At 47.5% G+C, this 21756-nt stretch overlaps 6 protein-coding genes across 6 annotated transcripts; 4 read left to right on the plus strand and 2 right to left on the minus strand.

The window, feature by feature from the left end:
- Positions 1 to 1697: 1697 nt before the first annotated feature.
- On the minus strand, positions 1698 to 2497 carry BKA55DRAFT_549281 (uncharacterized protein). The gene has a single exon (XM_046191194.1). It carries the CDS (start codon positions 2097 to 2099, stop codon positions 1920 to 1922), a length of 180 nt encoding a protein of 59 aa, XP_046056437.1. The 5' UTR covers positions 2100 to 2497; the 3' UTR covers positions 1698 to 1919.
- BKA55DRAFT_549283 (uncharacterized protein) lies at positions 2498 to 4645 on the minus strand. Its single transcript, XM_046191195.1, has 2 exons — positions 3283 to 4645; positions 2498 to 3223 (listed from the first exon to the last, which is right to left on the minus strand). Exons 1-2 carry the CDS (start codon positions 4151 to 4153, stop codon positions 2742 to 2744), a joined length of 1353 nt encoding a protein of 450 aa, XP_046056438.1. The 5' UTR covers positions 4154 to 4645; the 3' UTR covers positions 2498 to 2741.
- Positions 4646 to 7361, plus strand: BKA55DRAFT_549285 (uncharacterized protein). The gene is made up of 9 exons (XM_046191196.1): positions 4646 to 4954; positions 5004 to 5580; positions 5639 to 5683; positions 5730 to 5796; positions 5858 to 6104; positions 6154 to 6256; positions 6310 to 6410; positions 6469 to 6691; positions 6749 to 7361. Exons 1-9 carry the CDS (start codon positions 4896 to 4898, stop codon positions 7079 to 7081), a joined length of 1755 nt encoding a protein of 584 aa, XP_046056439.1. The 5' UTR covers positions 4646 to 4895; the 3' UTR covers positions 7082 to 7361.
- Positions 7362 to 9669: 2308 nt separating this feature from the next.
- BKA55DRAFT_549288 (SUR7/PalI family-domain-containing protein) lies at positions 9670 to 11355 on the plus strand. The gene has a single exon (XM_046191197.1). The coding sequence runs from the start codon at positions 10015 to 10017 to the stop codon at positions 11032 to 11034; it is 1020 nt and encodes a 339-aa protein (XP_046056440.1). The 5' UTR covers positions 9670 to 10014; the 3' UTR covers positions 11035 to 11355.
- A 116-nt stretch (positions 11356 to 11471) lies between these two features.
- Positions 11472 to 15074, plus strand: BKA55DRAFT_18931 (WD40-repeat-containing domain protein). Its single transcript, XM_046185067.1, has 2 exons — positions 11472 to 11632; positions 11688 to 15074. The coding sequence occupies exons 1-2, from the start codon at positions 11624 to 11626 to the stop codon at positions 14910 to 14912; spliced, it is 3234 nt and encodes a 1077-aa protein (XP_046056441.1). The 5' UTR covers positions 11472 to 11623; the 3' UTR covers positions 14913 to 15074.
- Positions 15075 to 16563: 1489 nt separating this feature from the next.
- On the plus strand, positions 16564 to 17712 carry BKA55DRAFT_549294 (uncharacterized protein). The gene is made up of 2 exons (XM_046191198.1): positions 16564 to 17100; positions 17152 to 17712. The coding sequence occupies exons 1-2, from the start codon at positions 17002 to 17004 to the stop codon at positions 17248 to 17250; spliced, it is 198 nt and encodes a 65-aa protein (XP_046056442.1). The 5' UTR covers positions 16564 to 17001; the 3' UTR covers positions 17251 to 17712.
- The last annotated feature ends 4044 nt before the right edge of the window (positions 17713 to 21756 follow it).

Below are 21756 nucleotides of genomic sequence, written 5' to 3' on the forward strand. Positions count from 1 at the left end.
GGTTATCCCAAACTTCACTGGTGATGGGCGGTTCGATTCGTAGCGATTCCCTTCGGCGCAGATAAGATCGAGCTTGGATCAAGGGAGATGTTAGGGAGGGTGAAAGAAGCGATCGAGGGTTAAGAAAAAGGAGGAGGAGGAGGAGGAGCGACGACGACGACTCCTTGATGCGTCCGTTTTGGGCAGTTTTAGAAGATGCTTCAAGTTGAAGCACGAGATGTTGAAGTGAATCGGCCGGTGGATTTTGCGGCGGTGATGACGTCGTGGGATGGCCTGTTAACGCCGGGATGAAGCCGGAGACGATAAAAAAAAGGCGAACGGAACGAGATCGGAGATAGCGCTGAAAGAGCAAAGGCCGAGTTCGAATCTGGATAGAGTCCACGTTAGGCTGAGTCACACTGGAAGAGGTTGACGTTGAGTGAAGATTGCGTATGGTAGGGTTGCGGCGCATTCAAGTGTTGACGACGCGGGTGAAAAAAATAGGTATAGCTACAGTGTGGAGGACCAGGTAGACTTACATGGAGTGGAGGAAGGTATTGGAGGTACTGAACAAGACAAACTAACAGCAAAAGCAAGTCAAGTAATCGTAAGGTGAGATTGAATGAAAAATCAGATTGCCAAGGCGTTTAAAGGCAAAACGTTGAGTGTCAGGTCAGGTGTTGGCAGAAGACGGTATCGTAATCGTTATAGGTATAGGTATGGGTACAGTTTGTAGGTGCAGGTGTAGGTGCTACAGTGCTGTAGAGGCGATGCAGCAAGATATACGGCGGGCGGAGTAGTTCGCATGCGATGACGTCGATAGAGTAAAAAGGACGATAAGTCGAGTGCCTGAATCAGACGCTGACACAAATAAAGATAGGCTCAACTGTCAATTGCAGCGGATGAGGGTCTAGAGTTTGTGGTGAAAGAGGAAGAAACAATGGATCAAGTGTGTTGCAGAAGTGAAAAGGTAAGTCAACTAAAGGTAGAGGTAGAGGTAGAGGTAGTGGTAGTGGTAGTGGTAGTGGTAGTGGTAGTGGTAGTGGTAGTGGTAGTGGTAGTGGTAGTCTCGTCTCGGCAAGGTATGTACACACTAACACCTCCACCTGGACCTTGTTCCTTACCCCAAGTCTCTCTCTCACACACAAAGCAAAGCAAAAAAACAACAAAAAAAGCCAAGACGAGATGAGGAGTTGAGTTGAGGCCGGTCGAGAGCTTACAGCGCGTAGTAGAGCAACGGAGCGGAGCCAGATAAGGTCAATTTGGAAGCGAAGTGGCGGCTCAGGCTCAGGCTATGAACAGACAGTGGAGGACAGGCATGCTTGGACAGGCGCAGGCTATGGAATAAGGTTCCACACCCTCTTCTCTTGTTTGTCGGACAGAGTTCAGTGATTTCGAACCAGGGCGTCTTGTGGTTAGTGATAACAGTTCAGTTGACGTCTTGAGAGGATCATTGGACGGAGCTGACCTCGTCGTATTGATTTCACTCAAGACAGGACAAGACAAGACAGCAGACAGACAGACAGCAACAGAGGCCAAAAAAGACTGAAACAGAAGCTCAATGACAAGCACTGAAGCCAAGACTGGTTCGTCCGGGGTGGTTCTTGATCGGCGCCCAATGGAGGGGAGGCTCAGCAATGCGAGGTTGGGCGTGAAGCAGGGGTATCAAGCAATTCCTTGGATGATACGTAAGAATGTGGGAGGGCCAAGCTTGACAAGACTTGATAAGAGCAAAGATTCTCACCAAGTTGTCTATTCTCTATTGTTTCCTCTGACTTGATAACTTCGGCATTCGTCCTCCGCATAAACCTGTCATATGGCGGTTTTCTACGTTGGTCGTCTCATTATCTTTGGGTCTCGGGACCTGAACCGGAGGCTCGACAGATTTGGACTGGTAAGATCTAATCTGTACCTCTATAAAATCGACATGGATTGATTCGTCACCAAAGACTACGAAATGTAACGGCTTCAAGGCCCGGGCCCCCCTGATAACTAACCCGAATCCCTGGAGATTGACACTCAGACTGACCTGAGTTGGAGACAACTGTTGGCACGTGCGAGAGCTTGATTTGTCTCGACCATTCACTGATTCGAAACAAACGAGAAACTCGGTCAAACATTCGGACTCTCGATCCAGATCAGTTGATATATCCAACCACTATATCAACTATTCAGAGCAGCTAATACACAATGGCGAAAAGGCCAAGACTCAACCCCTCTTCCTACCATGACTGCAGACGAAAGCATAATGATGTATCAAATCACACTCTATCAGTCAGCCCTTTTGAGGCCGCCGTTCTCGCCTCCGTAGTGAACCAATAGTTCGTTACACTAGACACCTACGATAACACAGTCTCTGTGCAGTGACAGCTGACTCTCCCTCGTGCTCCCTTCACCGAAACCATCCCCGCGTTGGCTTGACAGCTTGCAGCTGGTCTAGTGCACACTATTCCTTTTCTGTGTAAAGGTGAACAATACAGAGGAGAAGCATCACTGCACTGGTACGACGTAAGACAAAACATAGTTGACAACAAACTACTCTGACTTTATGGCTTTTGTATCCCCATGGCATCTAATCTGGCATCCTAGCCTCGGACACAACAGCTACAGAACCACATAAACCACCAGTACTTGGTAACTTAACAAAATCACAAACGTGGCGTTCATTGCTGCCCCCGAAACACTGCCAGTCCTACTCGGATAAAGTGTTCCTTTCCATGAAGGGCCTCCTTCATATAACCTTGTCTCCGTGTCAACAACAGTTAACGACATACAACCAAAGATTTGCAAACGACCATACGGCTGTCGTAGTTGCAGCCATCGGCGTTGCCCATCTTGATGAGCAGAGGCGAGATGGCAAATTCGACCACAGTCTTGGATGTTAAGTATTTGCCACGTACAAACGCCTCCATTTCGGTTGTATTGAACCGCTGGCGCTTCGGGCTGTTGATCTCGGGCCAACAGACAGTAAAGATCGCCTTGGAGCTCATCAACATCTCGTCCAGCTCCATTGCAGCTTCAATGATGCCCTTCATCTCCTGAAGGAGACCAGCGTTTGATTTGTCTGTGGGGATGGTTAAGAAACATTTCAGTAATTCAATCTCTGCGGCAGCTCGGTGTCTAAAGGCTTGCTCGTCACGGACAAAGAAATGTCCAAAGAAGGCTGCGCCCTGGGCAATCCATCGTGCAACATGTCGGAGAGTTGGACCACGGCCTGAAGGTTTGTCTCCCTCGGGAGCAAGTCCTGTGAGGAGTGGTGTTAGATGTTAAGGTGAATATATCACACTCGACGGCAGTACATACCAATGAAATCAGTACAGATCGCTTTGAAGTTTACTCCATGATCACCTCCCCAAATCTCACTGCCTTCCTCAATGATCTCTTGGACAATGATCCAGATATAAGCGCTGATAACGAACTCTGTGTGGTTATCATCGAACGACAACTTGGGCCAGCGTGGCGCGGCCATGGACAGTCGGTCTTTAATGGCAACGTTCGAGGTGCGACGAGTTTGACACTTGGCCAAAGATCTCCCCATGGCTCGAATGTTGTATTCAAGCTGCTTCCACTTGCTCTGGATAGCGTCATCCGATACCTTGGTTGCACCCGTCCAGTTGGCGATCTCGGCGAGTCGTCGCTGCTCATCCCGCTCCTTTATAGCATTCTCAAGCTTGGTGTTGGACTCTTGCAGCCGCTTCTCTAGGGCCTGGTACTCATCCTTCAGTTGTCGGTACTTGGTATCAACATCAACATATCGACTGTGAGACTTTTCAAGTTGGTGATAAAGGTTGGCTGCTTGCTCTGAGGCTGGATGTCCAATCCACTGGGCTATGCTGTGCCCAATGTTGGTAGCAGTGGCAGAGAGATGGTTCGCCACTTGTTGAAGGGTGGACCGCTGCACCTCTATCTGTTGTGCGGAATGTTGAAGAAGGCCGTTCATTCGCGGCTCCTGCACCATCAAGAATTCATCCATAGACGGGGTATTGTGATCTTTCAGACTGTGCTGGGATGAAGTATTGCTCTGTCGTCCTGGAGCACCCCCATGGTTACCCACATCCACGAGAGAATAAGTTGTAGCACCAGGATTTACTTGCTGCCCAGAGGCTATGGAATTTCCAGAGCGACCCCCTCCACCAACTTGGTGTTGGCTTGACGGCTTGTCTCGAGAGCTCATCCTTGGCTAGTCTAACAGAGTTGGGACATGATGGTGACTGTTTGAAGTTCTCAGCAAGTGCTAGGGCTGAACATGGAGAAGGGGGGCTCTACTCACAGAGCTATCGGGGTTGATAAAATCAAGTGCTTCCCTGCAGCTCCTTTGGTATTAAAACCACCTAATGTAGGGAAGGTACGTTGCTGCTCAGAAATCTCTACCTGATCAAAGGCAGACGAAAGGCGAATGGTGATGCCACTCTCAGCAAATCACAAAGGTGAAGAAAGGTGAATATTCTCAGGCAAACAAGAGTAACAGAGATGAATAAAAGAGGCAGAGAAATAAATGAAATTTTGAAGTCCCCCTTATGAAAAAAGTGGTGCTGATGGAAGGAGTTGGAGCTGCTTCATGGTGACAGAAAAGCATGCAGCTTAAGCAAACGGGTTTTTGCAGATGAGTTTGGGCTCTCTGTTCTTTTTTCATGATTATTCACTGCCCCGTAACTTCTATATGCAGCATTGCACGGCACCTTCATCCTTTATCCTTTATCAGTTGGCACCTGGCAAGCACTGTCAACACTGGCAATCAATCAAGTGCGGGCACGCATACCGGCATTTCTTTTTCCTCTCTTTCTCCTCTCTCTCTCTCTCTCTCGTGTTTTTATTTCCTTCTTTTCTTCTTAGATTCCCCTCCCCCCAAACATTCTCTTTATCTCACCAATCTTCCTAGTGTCATCATCCGCCTTCGCAAGGAGAACTCAGACATCATGACTGCCAACCAGCCGCAAAGCGATGCCATCATTATCGGCATCGACTTCGGGACTACGTAAGCTGATCATTTCCGTTCTCTTATTAGATGCTGAACATGTTCATAGATTCTTGGGTGTTGCTTGGGCATACTTCCGACAGCCTGACGACATCGAGATCGTCACAAGCTGGGGTTCTCAGCTCAATCACTGTTCAGATGTCGAAAAGGCGCCCACACAGCTCTGCTACGATGAGAACGGTCAGGATGTCAAATGGGGCTATGGCATTCCTGCCGAGGATGAGCCACTGAAGTGGTTCAAGCTATTGCTTCTCGAAGCCAAGGACATCCCTGTTGAAGTTGCGGCTTCGACTCAACTGCAGGAAGCTCGTCGCCTCAAGAACAAAGTGATGAAAGATCCTATTGAGATTATTGCGTCCTTCCTTCGCAACCTTTGGGACCACTCCACCGAGTCCATCAAGCGTGCCATCGGCGCCGATTTGGTGAGACGATGTAAACTGCAAGTCGTAATCACGCTGCCAGCCATCTGGCCAGCCTACGCCCAGCAGCGGATGAAGCAAGCCGCTCAACAATCAGGTATTATGGATAGACGCTCTGCCGGCGCTACTACCCTTTATTTCATCTCAGAGCCTGAAGCTGCCGCCCTTGCGACCATCAAGGATCTCTCTAAGCGCTCGACAATCAATGTATGGGCTCAAATACCGCTTGACACAAAAGCTCAATTCATTATACTGACTCTTATAGACTGGTGACACTATCGTTGTTTGTGATGCGGGTGGTGGCACAGTCGTAAGTCCATCTCGAAGCGGAACTGTACACTGCTAACAATTTGAAGGACCTCATAAGCTACATCTTCGAATCAACTGATCCGTTTGTCGTCAAAGAGTGTGTCAAAGGCGACGGTTTGTCAACAAACATACACCAACCTGCTGAAATAACCTGAGATAGCTAACTCATAGCTAGGCGGTCTTTGCGGCGGTGTCTTTCTTGACGAGGGTTTCATCAAACTCATCAAGAACAAAGCTCCTAAGGGTACATGGAACTTCGTCGGTCATGCTGATGAGAAGAAGTTCCTGAACGATCAATGGGAACATGGCATCAAACCTCAGTTCGAGAATCAGCCTCGAACATGGCCCGTCGATCTGCCGGAAAGTTGCAGTAGCGACTTGTCCACGGGCTTGAAGTGCCGCGCAACAGTTGAGCTCACCTCGTGAGTTTGGGTATCCGGAGTAAAAATGCTCAACTGACTCTATCTGCAGTGACGAGATCTTGTCCGTGTTCTCCCCAATCGCGGGTAAAATCGAAACCCTTGTTGGCCAGCAAGTGGATGCGATTCAGGCCAAAGGTCACAGAGCCCCTAAGGTATGGATGCTATCCAAAAATTCTCAAGGTGAATATCTAACTTTGCCGCCTAGTACATCATTCTCGTCGGAGGTTTTGGCCGTAGTCGTTACCTCTTCAACTGTCTTCACGAACGGTTCGAAGCAACGATCCTACAGTCTCGTGGGACTAAGCCGTATGCAGTTATGATTTGAATGAAAGAACTTGGCACTTGCATACTGACATGAGTATAGGTGGACTGCGATCTGCCGCGGCGCTGTTGTGCAAGGATTGCTCCGACACGATCCCTCTTTGAGCGTGGGTGTCAATGTTGAGGCACGAGTCGCTCGAATGAGCTACGGTGTTAAATACCACACTACTTTCATCGCGGGAAAGCACAAGAAGGTGGACAAGACTTGGAATGATGACGAACAAGAATACAAGACCGGTAACCAGATGGAGTGGTTTCTAAAGGAGGTAAGAAGGTGGCCAGGGTGGATAATAGTTCATTGCTAACATATTTTCTTTTACCAGGGTGAAGATATTTCGGAGAAGCGTCCAGTTCATCACGAGTACTACCGCCTTTGCTCAGACAGCACAGTCCAGACCTCTGAGACAATCTACTGCACGACGACTTTCCCTCCGCCTGCAAGGGCACCTAAAGGCTCAGCCAACGTTCGAGAACTTTGCACTGTCACTTGGAACAAAATCATCAACACCAACAAGCTTCCCAAGTGGACCAATCGAAAGCGACAAACCTTCTCGCAGCTTGACTATCGCATCCAGATGGATTGTGAGGATGGAACTGTGAACTTCAAAATCATTCACAAAGGAGCGAGAGTCGGTGAACAAAACTTCGAAGTCTAACTTGACCAGACCACTGTTGTCGTGTTGATTGTGTCGACCACCTTTACATCATGTTGTGTACATGAAGTTTTGTTGGGAACCTGACTGTTCAGATATCATGTGCGTGTAGAATGAGTACACCAGCTTGCTCAATGGGCAAAAGCAACATCGATGGGAATTAGCATGGCTCTGTGCTTTGAGGAATTAACTTGAGAGAGAATTTGCCCAAACATGGCAGAGATGTTAAGTACTTGTCTGAAATATGGAAATGATATTACAACTTTTGCGTGTCCATTACATGTCATGAAAGTGAGTGACGTTTATCTTGATCAAGCCAATCAAGAATTATATAATTACCTTCAACTCCGACCCGGACTCTTTGTTGCTTCAATGCCTAGCCCACCCTACCGTTAGGCGGTGGCTATCTCATGCTCCCCAGTTGTGACCTGGATGAATAGCCAGCTCCTCTGGGTTACCCTATGCTAGTGTGTTGCAAGTAATATATGATAGGGCTAGGTTTGAAGGACAAAAGAATATACAGCAGATGAGATCATATAATAGGTATGTCAATCAGATTTCTTTGCTATTTTACTGTGTCTGGTATTGGGTATTTATTGTAACCATCTGAATCACTTCGAGATCGGTTTCTATAATGAAGGTGGGTTTGAGCCTTGATACGAATCGTATCCTGACAGCTGAGAGAGGCCTCGCTAAAGCACCAGCAGAATTTTTTTTTACACGTGTTAGAAGTAGTACTGTCATCATCAACGACAAAGAAACACTTCTAGTCAATAACGAAAGGTAGTACATATGTTAGGATAGGCATTGCATATCAATATCTTATGCCAGGATGGAGGTATGGAGCTCACCACATTGATAGCAGCCCAGCGGTAGTGTCAAAACGTCGGTCAGTACGAAAAATGATGACTAGCTACATTTGGAAGAAGGACTTTGGTGATAAGTGACAAAGTCGTGGCAGCTGAAGTCAGCATCTTTCAGACTCAGAGTTTGGCCCTTGCATGCGTAAGCTTAACCATTCCTAAACCGGTGACAAATGGTCAGAACGTAGATGAAAAGTCGGTGGATGGATATCTTTTCGGTTGATAGTGGGATGAATTGATAATTGAGTTTGATGTCAAAATAAAGATGCCGCAGTTTCATCATTCGTTGGCTCCTCCGTAACAAATTATCAATCAGTTCCCATGTGCCGGTAACGGCCTGTACCGAAGGCGGTGCAGCAGAGTCAGTCAAGCCAATCTAATGTGGGGGGATCCTAGTAAAAGAGTGAGACTGACAGTGAGGGCTGAGCAAGACAAAAAAACGCGGCAAAATCTAAAATTAGACGCGGTATACGTACACATTCTCGATACCCGGGACTAGCAAAGGCTGTGTTTTAGAGATGGAGGGAGGCTTTGCATGACAGTTCCTTCAGACAGGAATCAAGACAGGGGGAGCAAACGATCATATCGCGAAAAATGTCTCTTGTAAGGCTGCGTTTACCTGACCGAATAGCGGAATTTCATCCCACATCTCGGTTGTGGATAAGGATTGGGCATGGTACTCTGACGTAGCAGCTGCTGGACAGCTTCATGCTTTATCCTTCGTTGTCAGCACAACGGGTGTTTCCATCTGACACCCGCTCTCTTTGACAACGGTAACTCAATCTTGCACAAACTTAAATTGTGTCACTTGTCGGTGAAAATAGAGTCCACCGTCTGCATTATCCCGTCCAGTTGCCGTAGTCATACAAGTCATCCCGTTTGTTGTTCTTGTTTGTTTTCCAGTGTTGATCATGGAGAAAAAATTCAAGGTGGTGTTTGGAGGTGGATCTATATCCTGGCAGGTGTCGTCAGCACCAAAAGCTCAGGGTCCCTGCGTTTACACTCTGTAGGGATATGGATCCATATTTTGGTTCGATAATCGTAAACTGTTGCTTGATCAGATGGACGAGTAGAGGAGGAAGTGATCCGTGGTGTATTAGTTGCGGAGCAATGTCATCATAGTTGTTAATTCCGCAATGGAAACTTTCAGTGTATCAATTGTCACCACTAGACTTCCTCCAGCCACCAATATCATGTATGCTGCTGGGCCAATGACATGATCGTCATGTTGATCGTGGGGAGATCCAAAGCTTACAGCAGTTCCTCTAACAACAGGACCTGATGAGAGCAGATAACCTCACCGTAGTCGCAAGCCAGGTGCATGTTTATTTTTCAGCTGTTTCGACTAGCACAGCCTGAAGGTTAGACAAGCGAAAAGCGAACGAGCTCAGCTTCATCAAAAAGAGTGAAAGCGTGGATGAGTGGCTGAGCGCCCTATCTCTCCACTGTGACCTTTTTAGTGGGAACCTGACCTCAAGCTGTAACAACCAGGCTTGGGTTTTTGGGCTTGGGTAACTGGGGGAGTCGTAAGCGCAACGCCTCCAGGCGGACGAGGCAGAACGTGATATTTACGCACTGTACGCGATGACTATTCATAGCACTGATATCACAGTACGAGCTCAGCGCGGGATCTTGCCTGTCCCGGGTGCAGGGGCTCGCTGCGCCACTCCACGTCAACCAACATCCAACCCCCTCATCTGTTTGTTCGTGCGTAACTGTACTGCAGCACAACGGTTAGTGCTCACGCCCAGCCCAACCTGGAACTTGCCTACCTGCAGGTGGTGCCCTGGGCTGTGTTCAGCTTTTTATAAAACCATCCTCCTCTTCCCTTTGGTGATAATCTTCTCTCCTCTATTATCTCGTCTCATCTCATCTTTCCCTTTTTTTACGTTCGCGTCATTTTCTATCTGTCGCGTTTCGTTCTACTCACTCGAATAGAGTCATTCGCTTATAGCAGCACAGCACTCGTTCTGCTAACTCTACGTCATATTCCGATTCGATCTCCGACTCACGGTTTATATCCGCCGCATACTTTAATAACAACCACCAAAAACTACATCACACACAGCAACAATGGGCGTCGGTCGATTTTTCTGCGTGCTATTGCCGTTTGTGCTCACAGTCGGCTCCATCATCTTCCTACTCGTCGGTGCCCTCGCTGGTGTCGCCGACAAGTCTCTCTACATCTTCCGAATTGATGTCAAGAACCTCAGCATCAGCCCTGCCGATGTCGGCAACATTATCGATAACCTCGACCTCAAGGACTTCAAGCTGGATACCCGCGATGTGCCGGTGATCGAGGAGCGTGCCGACAAGGTCAAGGATAACATTACCGCTGAGCTGCTCGGTCTCGACAAGTACTACGACATCAACCTCTGGGGTTTCTGCAAGACCGACTCGGATGGCAAGCGAAAGTGCGAGAAGCCCGAGTTTGACTGGGCCAACAAGAAGCTGAACACCTCTTATCTCATCGGTGCCGACAAGAATGTCCAGATTGAGCTCCCTGATGAGATTCAGAGTGCTCTCAAGGCCTTCAAGACTGTCACCAAGTGGACTCAGGTCGTCTACATCGCAGCTTTCGTCGCCCTTGCTGCTGAGATTATTCTCGGTATCTTCTCCAACTGCTCTCGCATCTTCTCCTGCTTGACATGGATCGTCGCTGGTATTGCATCCACTCTCGTTATCGCCGCTGTCGTACTTTCTGGTGTCTTTGCTGGTACAGTTGTTGGTGCTGTCGAGGGCACAGCCAAGTTCTACGGTGTCAAGGGTGATATCAACGGCCGCTTCTTCGCCTGCGTCTCTATTGCCGCCGCTTTCGCCATCGCTGCTGGTCTTTTCTGGATGTTCACCATCTGCTGCTGCAAGCCTGAGCGCCGAAGCCGCGACAACAAGAACCGCCGATCTGATGGCGAGAAGCTCCTCGGTGGTGCTACCAACAAGCACGGCTCTTACGCTCCTCTCGGTGACGACCACGAGATGCAGACCGGCTACTACAACCACAACCAGTCCCAGTCTCAGTACGGTGCTCCTCGCTACCCCAGCGGTACTGCCCGTTCTGACCTCGCCTACGAACCCTACTCTCATCGCGCTTAAACCGGTGCGAATAACTCTATGACATGATTCTTTAAGTCTATTTGACATCTGATGATGATTGCATTAATGGCGTTTGGGTTTGTTTTTGGTAATCGGGATTGAATGACAGGATATTGTTTGCCACAGCACTCACAACGTCATGAAAGGGATTTGATTATGTTTATGGCTTTGCAAAGGAAGTTGGTGGATATTGGTGACGGGAAGATGCCGGATGGCATGATACCCAAACGTTTTCTTTTTCAATTTATTGGCAATGAATGAACATACATAGCTATCTTACACATTCACCCTCAAAGCATAAAAATATACACAATGCATTTATTATTTTGTCCGATTTGTTGTGATGGTTCAAAAAAATTTAGTGATGCTTCATCAGGACGGGCCTTGGTAACAAATAGAGCCAGTCCAAAAATTTTCTGTCATGGCTGACTGAGAATCCACACAAAACCTCACTCATACAAGACAAATTTAGCTCTACGCCTGACTCCACGCATGAGCTGTTATAGGCACATCAAGATCACTCCTGTCATGAATAAATAAGCGAGCATATATTTCAAAATTTCTCTAATTTTATTTCCCATTTCTGATAATGGCAAATGTGAGTTGTGATCATAAGTGCCCCTCCCCCGCTATCATGAGCTCACACATACCAGTCAAGCCTCACCCAGGAATTCTTCCAGGGTCCTATCACCTCACTCGCCTTCTTCCGTGATGCAGAATATCTTCTTGCTGGCGAGGACACTCACTTAACTCTCTACGATCTTCAATCCAGCCATGCATTGCGTGTAGGCAGCGTTCGTGTCTTCTCTGCACAGCCTATCCATGGAATACGCCTATTAAGTAATGGACGAGTGTTGGCCTGGGGTGCTGCACAGATTGCAGTGGTTTCGAATATTGAGGGATTTATCGAGAACACGACGGATGCTCAAGTGGTTGTGAAGAAGACAGCTGCTCCAGACTGGATCTACGATGTTGCACCGTCACCATATGACGACTCTTCTGCAGTACTCGCAACGGCTCACAACGAAGTCGTCCACTTACACTTGAATGGAGACGATTCACCAGTTATTGGATCTATTGTTTCGCCTTCACGACCAATTCTCTACGCTGCGAGACTAAAGTGGCTAGACCAAGACACTGTTCTCATGGCTGGAGGTACAATCTTTGGCGAGATTCTTGTTTGGCGTTGCTATGTTTCAGAGAGTCGTTCAGAACTCCTGGCCATCTTGAACGGGCATGAAGGATCCATCTTTGGCGTTGATATCTCAGAAGAACTACCCTGTGACGATGGAACAAAATTGAGACTCATTGCAAGTTGCAGTGATGATCGAACTGTGAGAATCTGGAACATCACAGGACGGGATGGGTCACTTGAAAAGCATGACTTCGCTGCACCACGAGAGACAGGATTCGGATCAAAAGCGGGCCTGGATGATGGGCCCAGGGCGGAAGAGCTACGACCTATCGCGACTATCATGGGACATTTATCAAGAATCTGGGGTGTCAAGTTCGCCCAACTCACGGAAGGCGAAACACTCCCAGAAAGTCCTTTATCGCTGTACTCTTTTGGAGAAGATTCGACGGCACAGAGATGGCAGCTGAACCTCGATATCTCACCCGAGAAAGTTTCTGGTTCGTTGAAGCACATCGAGACATACGCCGTGCACGATGGAAAGCATCTCTGGGCGCATGTTGTAGTGAATAAGGGAGACCAAACACTTATCGCAACCGGAGGCGCTGACAGCAAGATTTCTCTCATCACACAACCTGCCTCATTGGCCCCTGCAGCATCAGGGTCAACCCACGAATTACTCGGGCTTGGTTTCGACGAGATAGCTGCCAGTCTACCTAATCTACGAACCTTGAAATCTGTTCGTGGAAATGAGATATTCAGCCGCTATGATTTCATTTCTGATGATCGTATGCTTGTTACCACAAATTGGGGACGACTCCTTTTAGGTACCTTCCAACCGGCTTTGGAGTGGAAAGAGATTGAACTGGAAGATGAGCTCAACGTCGAGTTTCAGACGTGCTATACTCTCCAGACGATAGGTGACGGAGCTGCTATTCTTGGTACGACAAGTGGCAAGCTGTACTACTTCTCTGAATCTCAGGGGGTAAAGGTTCTTGGCTCTGTGCCGGGCAAGATCTTCAACATATCCATCTTATCCAGTTCAGTGGGAGGTCTTACAGAACTAATTGTCCACATTCATGGAACTTCAGACTCCCAGTACTTTTCAATCGACTGGCGCACAGGAGCTGTTGTAGCAACGGCAGATATTCGTGGTATCGATAAGAGATTTGTTGCTATATCTGCTGCTCGTTTTAGGAAGGATTTGATCGCCATAGGGTCGCGCCATGGCTTTCTTGCACTATTGAGACAGTCAGGAAACGAGTTCCGCCCCATCCTGGACTTCAGATTCAACACTCGCGACGCTATTACCGGCCTAGTACCTCTTCCAACAACCGATGGACAAGAAGCTCCCTTATACTTCTTGGCGACGAGCAGAGATACAAAGTACAGAATTTACGAGATTGAAGATCTCGGCGATGAAGTACGGTTGCACCTCCAGCATGAGGTCGCTGCTCCTTCTGGCGCCGATATAGAAGGTGGTTGGTTTACTCAAGATGAATCTCCCGAGTTGATCTTGTATGGCTTCAAGAGCAAGAACTTCATCGTATGGAACGAAACACGTCGGGAAGAAATTGCTTCAATCGACTGTGGAGGTGCGCACCGGACATTTACTATTGCTCATGATCCCAGCAACCACAACCGTGTGCGATTTGGTTATACCAGAGCAACTAAGCTTTACATATTCTCGCAACACAACCCGATGCATCGCCCGCTGAGATATGGAACACACGGAAGAGAGATTCGGGGGTTAAGTGCCAGTGGTCGGTATATTGCAACCGGCGCTGAGGACACAACTGTTCGTATCTGGGAGTATGAAGATGAACAATGTGGAACGAAGAATAGTGGCGGACTTCGATGTGTAACCTCCACCAAGCTTCACATATCGGGACTACAAAAGATTCACTGGGTAGGAGATGACTACCTCCTCAGCAGTGCTGGCTTCGAAGAATTCTTCGTATGGTCTGTCCGAAGGCTAGACTCACAGTACAAAGGCCTCGGAATCTTGTGCGAAGCGATTCTTGAAGACAAGAGTCCTGCCGCAGATCTTCGCATCATGGATTTTGATGCATGCAAGGTTGACAATGGAAGCATCATCATCACGATGGTTCTGTCAAACTCAACATTGAAAACATATCGTTACACACCAGGAGAAGGCTTCCACCTCCTAGCTCGCATGTCGTACACGGGAGCTTGTCTCACACAGGTCCGCCATCTCGGGGTGGACGAGAACGGTCTTTCGGCACTTACCGCTGCTACGGATGGACACCTGACAACCTGGGAGGTCACCTTTGGAGGAGAAGTATCTAGCCATGTTCTTGTCCAGGTGGCGCCGGTTCACCAAAGCAGTATCAAGTGCCTAGATCTTCAGCCAACACCTGAAGGATTTCTAGTTCTCACAGGAGGCGATGACAACGGTCTTGGTGTGACAACGCTAGTACCTATGTCAAACGAGTCAGACAAACGTAGATACACAACTTCAAGTCGTGGCATTGTACGCAAGGCCCATGCAGCAGCAATCAACGGTGTGGTGCTCGTGCGACGTGGGGGAGAGACATTCGGCATTACTGTCAGCAACGATCAGAGGGTCAAGGTCTGGAGAGTTCAAGTGAACAATGTGAAACTGGTGGCCGATTCGTATAGCGGTGTTGCTGATCCTGGTGATATTGCTGTCATAGGGGAGAGTGATGGCGAGAAGGTCAAGGTTGTGCTTGGAGGAGTGGGTGCTGAGGTTTGGTCGTGGTAGTCAAGCTTTTTGGCATTGTAGGGCTGGGAGTTTGGTGAGCTGTTTATTATTCTTGGATTTGGAAGGTTTGATAGTATTGAATTATGAGACATGTACTTGGAATATCGGGGCCTCTATATCAGCTGCTGCATTTCAACACAGGAAGCATCAGCCCTGTGCTGTTGGTATGGACGTTGGAGAAGAATGGCTCGGATGTAGATAGTAATAAGAATCTTCTGTTTGATTACGGAACTCATCATGCCATTGAGCCCTTTTCGGGGATTCAAATTGCTTTAGACCAGCTTGTAGGATAGCTGATAGTCCCCGATTCGACAACAAAAGCTTATGAGGCTGTATCAACAGAGAGTACCCGAAGGAGATATGACCATGATAATAATTTGCCAGAACCGATTCCTTATGTTGAACCATGTGTTATCATGTTGTGATACTGTTACCCTCTTCCAAGGAAAACTCCCGAGTTTGATGAAAGCAGAGCCAAATAACAGATAGAGGCTGGGGTTTGCTTCGGGGCATCAGTAGACTTCCGACCTAGGTTTGGTACTGGCAACTTCAGAGGTTACAGTTCGTCCCGAGGTTTCTCTGAAATTGGTCATGTTAGATCGCTAATGCAAGTCTTCTGAGGGTGAAGGAAGGCGTTCTTCGCACCCAGGAGACGGTTGTGAGCATTGGCAGTTCTGAAAACGCATCATCAGGTGCTCGGAAGAGTATCGCCGCTCTTAGGAATGCCCTTTGATAGCACGGTTACCAGTGCTTCCTTTCCAATTTATCGTTCCCTACGTCATCAAGACTTGCTTAGTTTTTCTCCTAAATCATGTTTTTGCTGTCTCAGTCAACTGAGCGCTACGATAGCCTTACCCATAAATATGAAACATTGTCTGAACCCGGACTTTCGGAAGCGGCTGAGAAACGCCAAGACATTTCTTGATAACCACATAGTTCCCTTGCATGAGGCGAGATTGCTCAACGGTCGCAACCGGCAGATGATGGTTTGTGCAGATCCATTGGCTGATGTTGGATGATAGCGCGTTCTTATCTGTTATCCCAGCAAATGGGAACATCATAATCTAATCATTAACGCAATGACTCTGCTGGAACCGTTTCCGAACTCAAAATACTGCAATTAGAAAAGCGTAGGGCTGAAATGACAATGCTCTAGCAACGCTAAGAATGCCGCTTATTGTTTCCATTGTTTTGTCTTATTATCAGGGTTTCTCGTTCCACTTGTTACCCTGGCTGAGGGAAGTAAGAAAATACAAGAGCACTATCCTGAACGACAAAAAGATCTAGGTGGGCTTAGTATGGATCTAGGAAGTCTTTTGGTTAGTTGTTTTCGACACCCTCACTTCAGGTCTCAAGTTTTCTTGCTCCCGAGACAAGCCTGGCCTTGTTTCCTTTTCCTCATGTAGTACATCCTGACCTGCAACCAAGTCTCGGTGCTGTTTCTGTGTCATGAGAAAAAGCCAGTAGTGATTGGTGCAATTCTCCAACTGTCATGGCTGATCTTTACCAGAGAGTTCAATATCGGCAGATATATCCAATGTAAGAAGTTGGATTACGAGGTTTCATTAGCGATTGTGACCCCCGGAATATGACGCATATGGGCCCTTGTCCCCTTGTAAGTCGCCTGTAGTGTACCTGCATTAGTGCATGAGGTGCGCACCAAATCCGAGTTGGGTTGGAATGAACATTGTCAACGTTTGCGTAAAAATGAGTCCAACGTTGCCTTGTAAACTCTCTTTAAAAATGGATGTCAGTGCCGCATGCAGCTTCTTTTGCGACCCAAGGCAATCTTGGCAGTGACTCCACTACCAGTGAGTGATTCCCTGCTTTCGACGAATCTCTCTTGAATCTATGGTCAAACGTTGAGTTTGCGCAGTGACCTCCAGGCCATATAAATCAGACCAACTTCCTCTTCTCCCTCGACTCGCTCCTCAACACACACACACACACACACACACACTCTCTCTCTCTCTCTCTCTCTATTCAAACTATTGTCATTCGTTCTTCAGCCACTCTTTCACCAAACACGTTCGTTTTACTCGACTCTAGTAGTCCCTCTCGTTTACCGACTTTTCCTTATAAACTCATCATGAAGCGGTACACTCTCGTTCTCGCTGCTTCTGCTGCCCTGGTTATGGCATCACCTATTCCAACCTCTTCTATCTCACCAAATGGGCCGTGCCCTCAAGTAAGTGCCCATTTTCTGTGAAGGCATCATCTATGCTAACAGTTGTTCCAGTCTAAAGTCGATGCTATTCTTAAAGGCGACATGGACGCATCCGAATGCTGTTCATATGGCAAATGCAAGGGCGATGTAGTCATCTCGGTTGGAGAATAAGACTCCATCGCCTCGACTCACACACTCACTCAAACATAACGACGTTACGAACACACCACTGCATACTAACATACACAGTCTTTATCTAAACGACCGCATCATAAGCAACTAGAGAGAATCCGACCCTTGTTCCTTCACTCCATGGATTTCATACGCAAACTTCTGTCAGAAAACGCATACAGTCTATCACAACCCACATTCATTTCTCGATTCTTTCTTTCAACAATACATTGATGCTTAAGCACGTGGTTGTCATCCTGGGCTTGATGATATACAGGAGACCCAACCTTGTGTCCTAAGGAGATTGTTATACAACTGAAGGAGAAATGATTTAGATGGGCTGGCTTGGAAGAATCATGAGAAGCATCAACTACAATTGTCACATATCAGGCAGGATCTGAAACGAATATCATATGATTTATTAAACCAGAGTAGCATTTCGAATATGCATTGATTTGGAAGCCGTGACACACATCTTAAAATTACTGATAATATCTAGGAAAACCCTACTCTGTGTCAAAGCTTGTCTCTCCAGGGCTCGTATGGGTGGATCTTGACCATTTCCGCAAACGGCATCCCCATCTTACAAAGTTCACTTACTCACTGATGCTTCGAGTACTATTCACTACAATATGCAATCGGGTTGTTGGTGAAGTCCGAAAGACCCAATTGAGTGAAATACAGCAGCAAGTTGCAGTGGAGAAGGAACGGACTGGTTCTTGTCATCGAGATATGATCTTAAAGTTATCGTCACTTGGTAACAGGGGCCAAGCCTGGCTTATATCGAAGGAATTCTTTTCAAACAAAGTTTCTGCAATTAACTTGGTTCTCTGCCCCCAAAGAGACTTTATTTATCTACTAAACAATGCATATCTCAGTGAGAGCCAGGTAGAACTAAACGACAGTCCCGACTAAGTATATTGTGCCCTGATTGAGATACTGGGATAGTCGAAGCGGCAGAAGTTTAAGACAACCGCACCGTGGAGAAATCCTTGACAGCGACTCAGCAGATTCACGCATCATATTCCATTTCAGCGAAATATTTCATGTGCGAATACTCCTATAAAGGTCGAAAACAGCGTGGAGGTTGTGGTTAAGAATCAATCACGAATGGACCGACATCGGCCCTTACTGTCGTAGCAACATCGATTATGACTTAGGTAGGGGAGTGGAGTGAGACATCTCTCGGGGTTAGGTTTTCTAAGTCTGAAACTCTGAACTATTTTATGATCAGGCAGCCTTCTTAGCAGTGATCTCACTTTTAATCATCCACCCGTGAGGACTACTGTACTGTAACAACAATGATGTGCTTTAAGACATTTAAATTGGGAACATCATGATCAACATACGATGAGATGCACAATGAACCTGACACAAATTCGGGCCATAAGGACGAATGAGAATCGAGTGTTGTTGATCGTGAGGATCGACACTTGGTGGAAACGGGCTGCATGATACATCTCCTTGGTGTCGTATAAGAACTGATTCTGCATCTCGTCTCTTGCAGATGAGTACATAGCCTGGCCACAACTTCTGTATGATATCTTGGAAGAAAGGGCAATATCTGGACATTGGCTTGTGAATCAACATAGGTAAGCTGGGAGCCAAGAAAACTCCTGGCCTTGAGCTAAGGTGCCAAAAAAGGCTAATCTAAAGGCCCACCAGGCCTATACTAAATTTACCTAAATCTTTTTGTCACTTAGGATCTCTATCCTAAGTACTCTTACTCCCTAAGGATAAGGTCAATTCTGGTTAGGCTGTCCTCGGAGATATTCAACGGTGAAGAAAGACACCAATACACTGTAGTTCTAGCTTAGCATGATACTCAGTGCGTAGACTGTATCTTCAATTCTTAGGCCTCACAAGCTCTGTTGATCATCATAGCAGAGTAAAAGCAGTTCTTGAGGTTCGGAAAGTGACGTGAGCACCAGCAAGTAAGAAAGCTTGAATTACTACAGAGCTAAAAAGCGGAGTCAAAGGCTAAGTTAAGCGGAGTCGATCTTGATCCGCGAGTCCCTTGGATCGTGTTACCAACGGGTCCTAGTAAGCAAGGTCACGAGGGGAGTTGGGTCAGTTGAGCTACGACACACGATGACGCTGCAGCTTGTCAGTGGAAGAAATTCAATACAAAGACATCCTCCATTGTCGAGGGCATCCTCATTGGACCTGTTGAGCGGGGCTTACATCAATTACATCCTATGTAATTGCTGTTGGCCCAGGGTATGACAAAGAGTCATCTATGTATTCAGGTATTCTCCTTCCATATGCTACAAATATTGCAGCTCTCGTATCATGTAAAGAACCCATTGCAACCTTGAACCTGTTTATTCGTTCATGCCTCTTCTGTTACCGATTCACCTGATGTGATCCATGGATGTTCTGATATATCAGCCTTCGGTTGGTCGGGGATACGTCGGTGGGGCCGATGAAGCTTCATCTGCGTTAGCATATCGATTCCGAGTGTGGAGCGGCCAATCCGCTTTCACTGTAACTGCGTCTAACTTGGACCCAAGCCCTGTAAGTACAAGGGACATGCACACCACCAGCCATCCTTTGTCCTTTGAGTCTGTCTTGTCTGTTAGTTGAATGAAGTCAAGTATCGTGATGAGGGACTGTACTCGGCAGTTTCGATCGTCTCATCGAGATGGACCTCGAGATCCATATGAACGATAGATGAGCTAAACAGACCAGCATTTGATTCTCGGTTAGTTATCCACCAAACCGAGTCCCGTTCTTGGTCTCTAGACTCCAACTCTGGTGTGAGTGCGGGTTATTCAACAACATCACGTCAGAGGCGCTTCCTATGCGCATCCAGTTGATGCATGCAACAAACCCAAGTCTCTCTTCTCTGCAAGTCCCAGCCCCCATTGACACTCTGCATCACGAGCTTGCCGACTTCAAAGTCACCTACATACGGAAAATAAGGAGCACTTCATCGACGATTGCCGTGAGTTGGCTTGGGTCCAATCCAATGGTCTGACGCTGGCCTACTTCAACGGTTAAAGCTCACGGACATTCAGGAGCAATTCTGACCTATCGAATTACTCAATGGATGTCTACCTACTTAGGTAGCTTGTCTCTAATAAACAGGGGTCTTCTATACTTGCTTCTTTTGAGATAATATGCCGGACAGAATAACATCTGATTTCCTTTTTTCAGGGTCCAATTATTGTCCGGTCTTGGTGGAGGAGATGATAGAAACCTAAGATTTGATGGAGGGCACACCGTAACCAGCTACCATAAATTCCGTACAGTACTGCAAAGTCTAGGCCCGACTTATTTCCCCCCTCTCAACCTTATGACGGAGGTGAACCTTCACGATACTCCATACTGTAGACGATGAAGGTAGGCAGGATTAGCCCACCGTGACAGTAGAGTCGAGGTAACCCAAAAACATTGATTGGATGATTTGCATGTTCCTGCCAATCCGCCAGTGTCCTAAGGCCCCCATTACCCCAGCCTAAACGCAAGCCTACCTACGCAAGCCTAAGCCAAAAGCCAAAGCCAGAGAACAAGGCCTGGCCTGGCCTAGAGTCTCTCTTTCTCTGGCCTCCGCATTCATTCTTGAATTGGAAGTGCCCGCTTTTTTTCTAGCATTGCCTTAGGCTCCATCACCCCCAGCTTTCACATCCATAGCACCATGACCACCACGTTAAAGTATCACCATTCAACATCACTTGGCCGACACCATCTTTTCTAATCAACCCCCCCTCTTCTACCACAAGGGAAAAGCATATCAACACTCCGATCCCCTCATCAAATTACATCCCTTTGTCTCTCGTCTCTAGCCTAGCCTGCAGAGCAGAGCAGAGCATCGTGGTCATCGTGGTCATCGTATGCTCTACGGGTCAAGTTTTCTAGCGTCGACTCTTCTACCCTACCGGGCTGCCGAGGCGACAAAAACTAAATCGCCCAGCTACCGACCCGAGCTAGTAGCTCTCCCCAGATCAACGTTGGGTCCCCGCTGCTTTCTGAGACCTCCATCAACACAGCTAGGTACCTTACTTAGCCTACCTCACCTTACTTCCAACACATAGAGTCTGAGACGCGCCTCAAATCGACTCACCAAGCGGCGTGCTCTGGTTCAAATTTCTTCTTAGGTACTCTCCTTTTTCATTTGTGCAGGTATGCCATCGCTCTTCCTTTACCGTGTGGCGCTTGCGCTCCTCAAAGCCAAGCAGAGCTCCCGTCGCGGTGCTCGAGCCACCAAAATTCCCAAGCTTTCCGCAAGCAAGCTCTGGGCTGGCTCGTCACCTCGCCAAAGGTATCGGTACCTTGCTCTAGGGCTTTCGCTAACGCATCGTTCTCCAGGTTTGGCTGGCAAATGAACTAGGGACATAGAGTCTCCTGCCTCGTCTACCCCTCAGCCAGTCCAGTCTACCACTCCCGGTCTGAGTCCCCTGATCAGAAGATCACATCACTCCTCTCAGTGTTCCATTCGGATCTCTGCGTTCTTGTCCAGGCTACCAGGTCCCTCTCGTTCTGAGGCTCTCTCCACTTCGGGAC

This window comes from Fusarium redolens, assembly GCF_020744475.1.
Source record: "Fusarium redolens strain MPI-CAGE-AT-0023 chromosome Unknown BKA55scaffold_1, whole genome shotgun sequence".
Classification (NCBI taxonomy): Eukaryota; Fungi; Ascomycota; class Sordariomycetes; order Hypocreales; family Nectriaceae; genus Fusarium; species Fusarium redolens.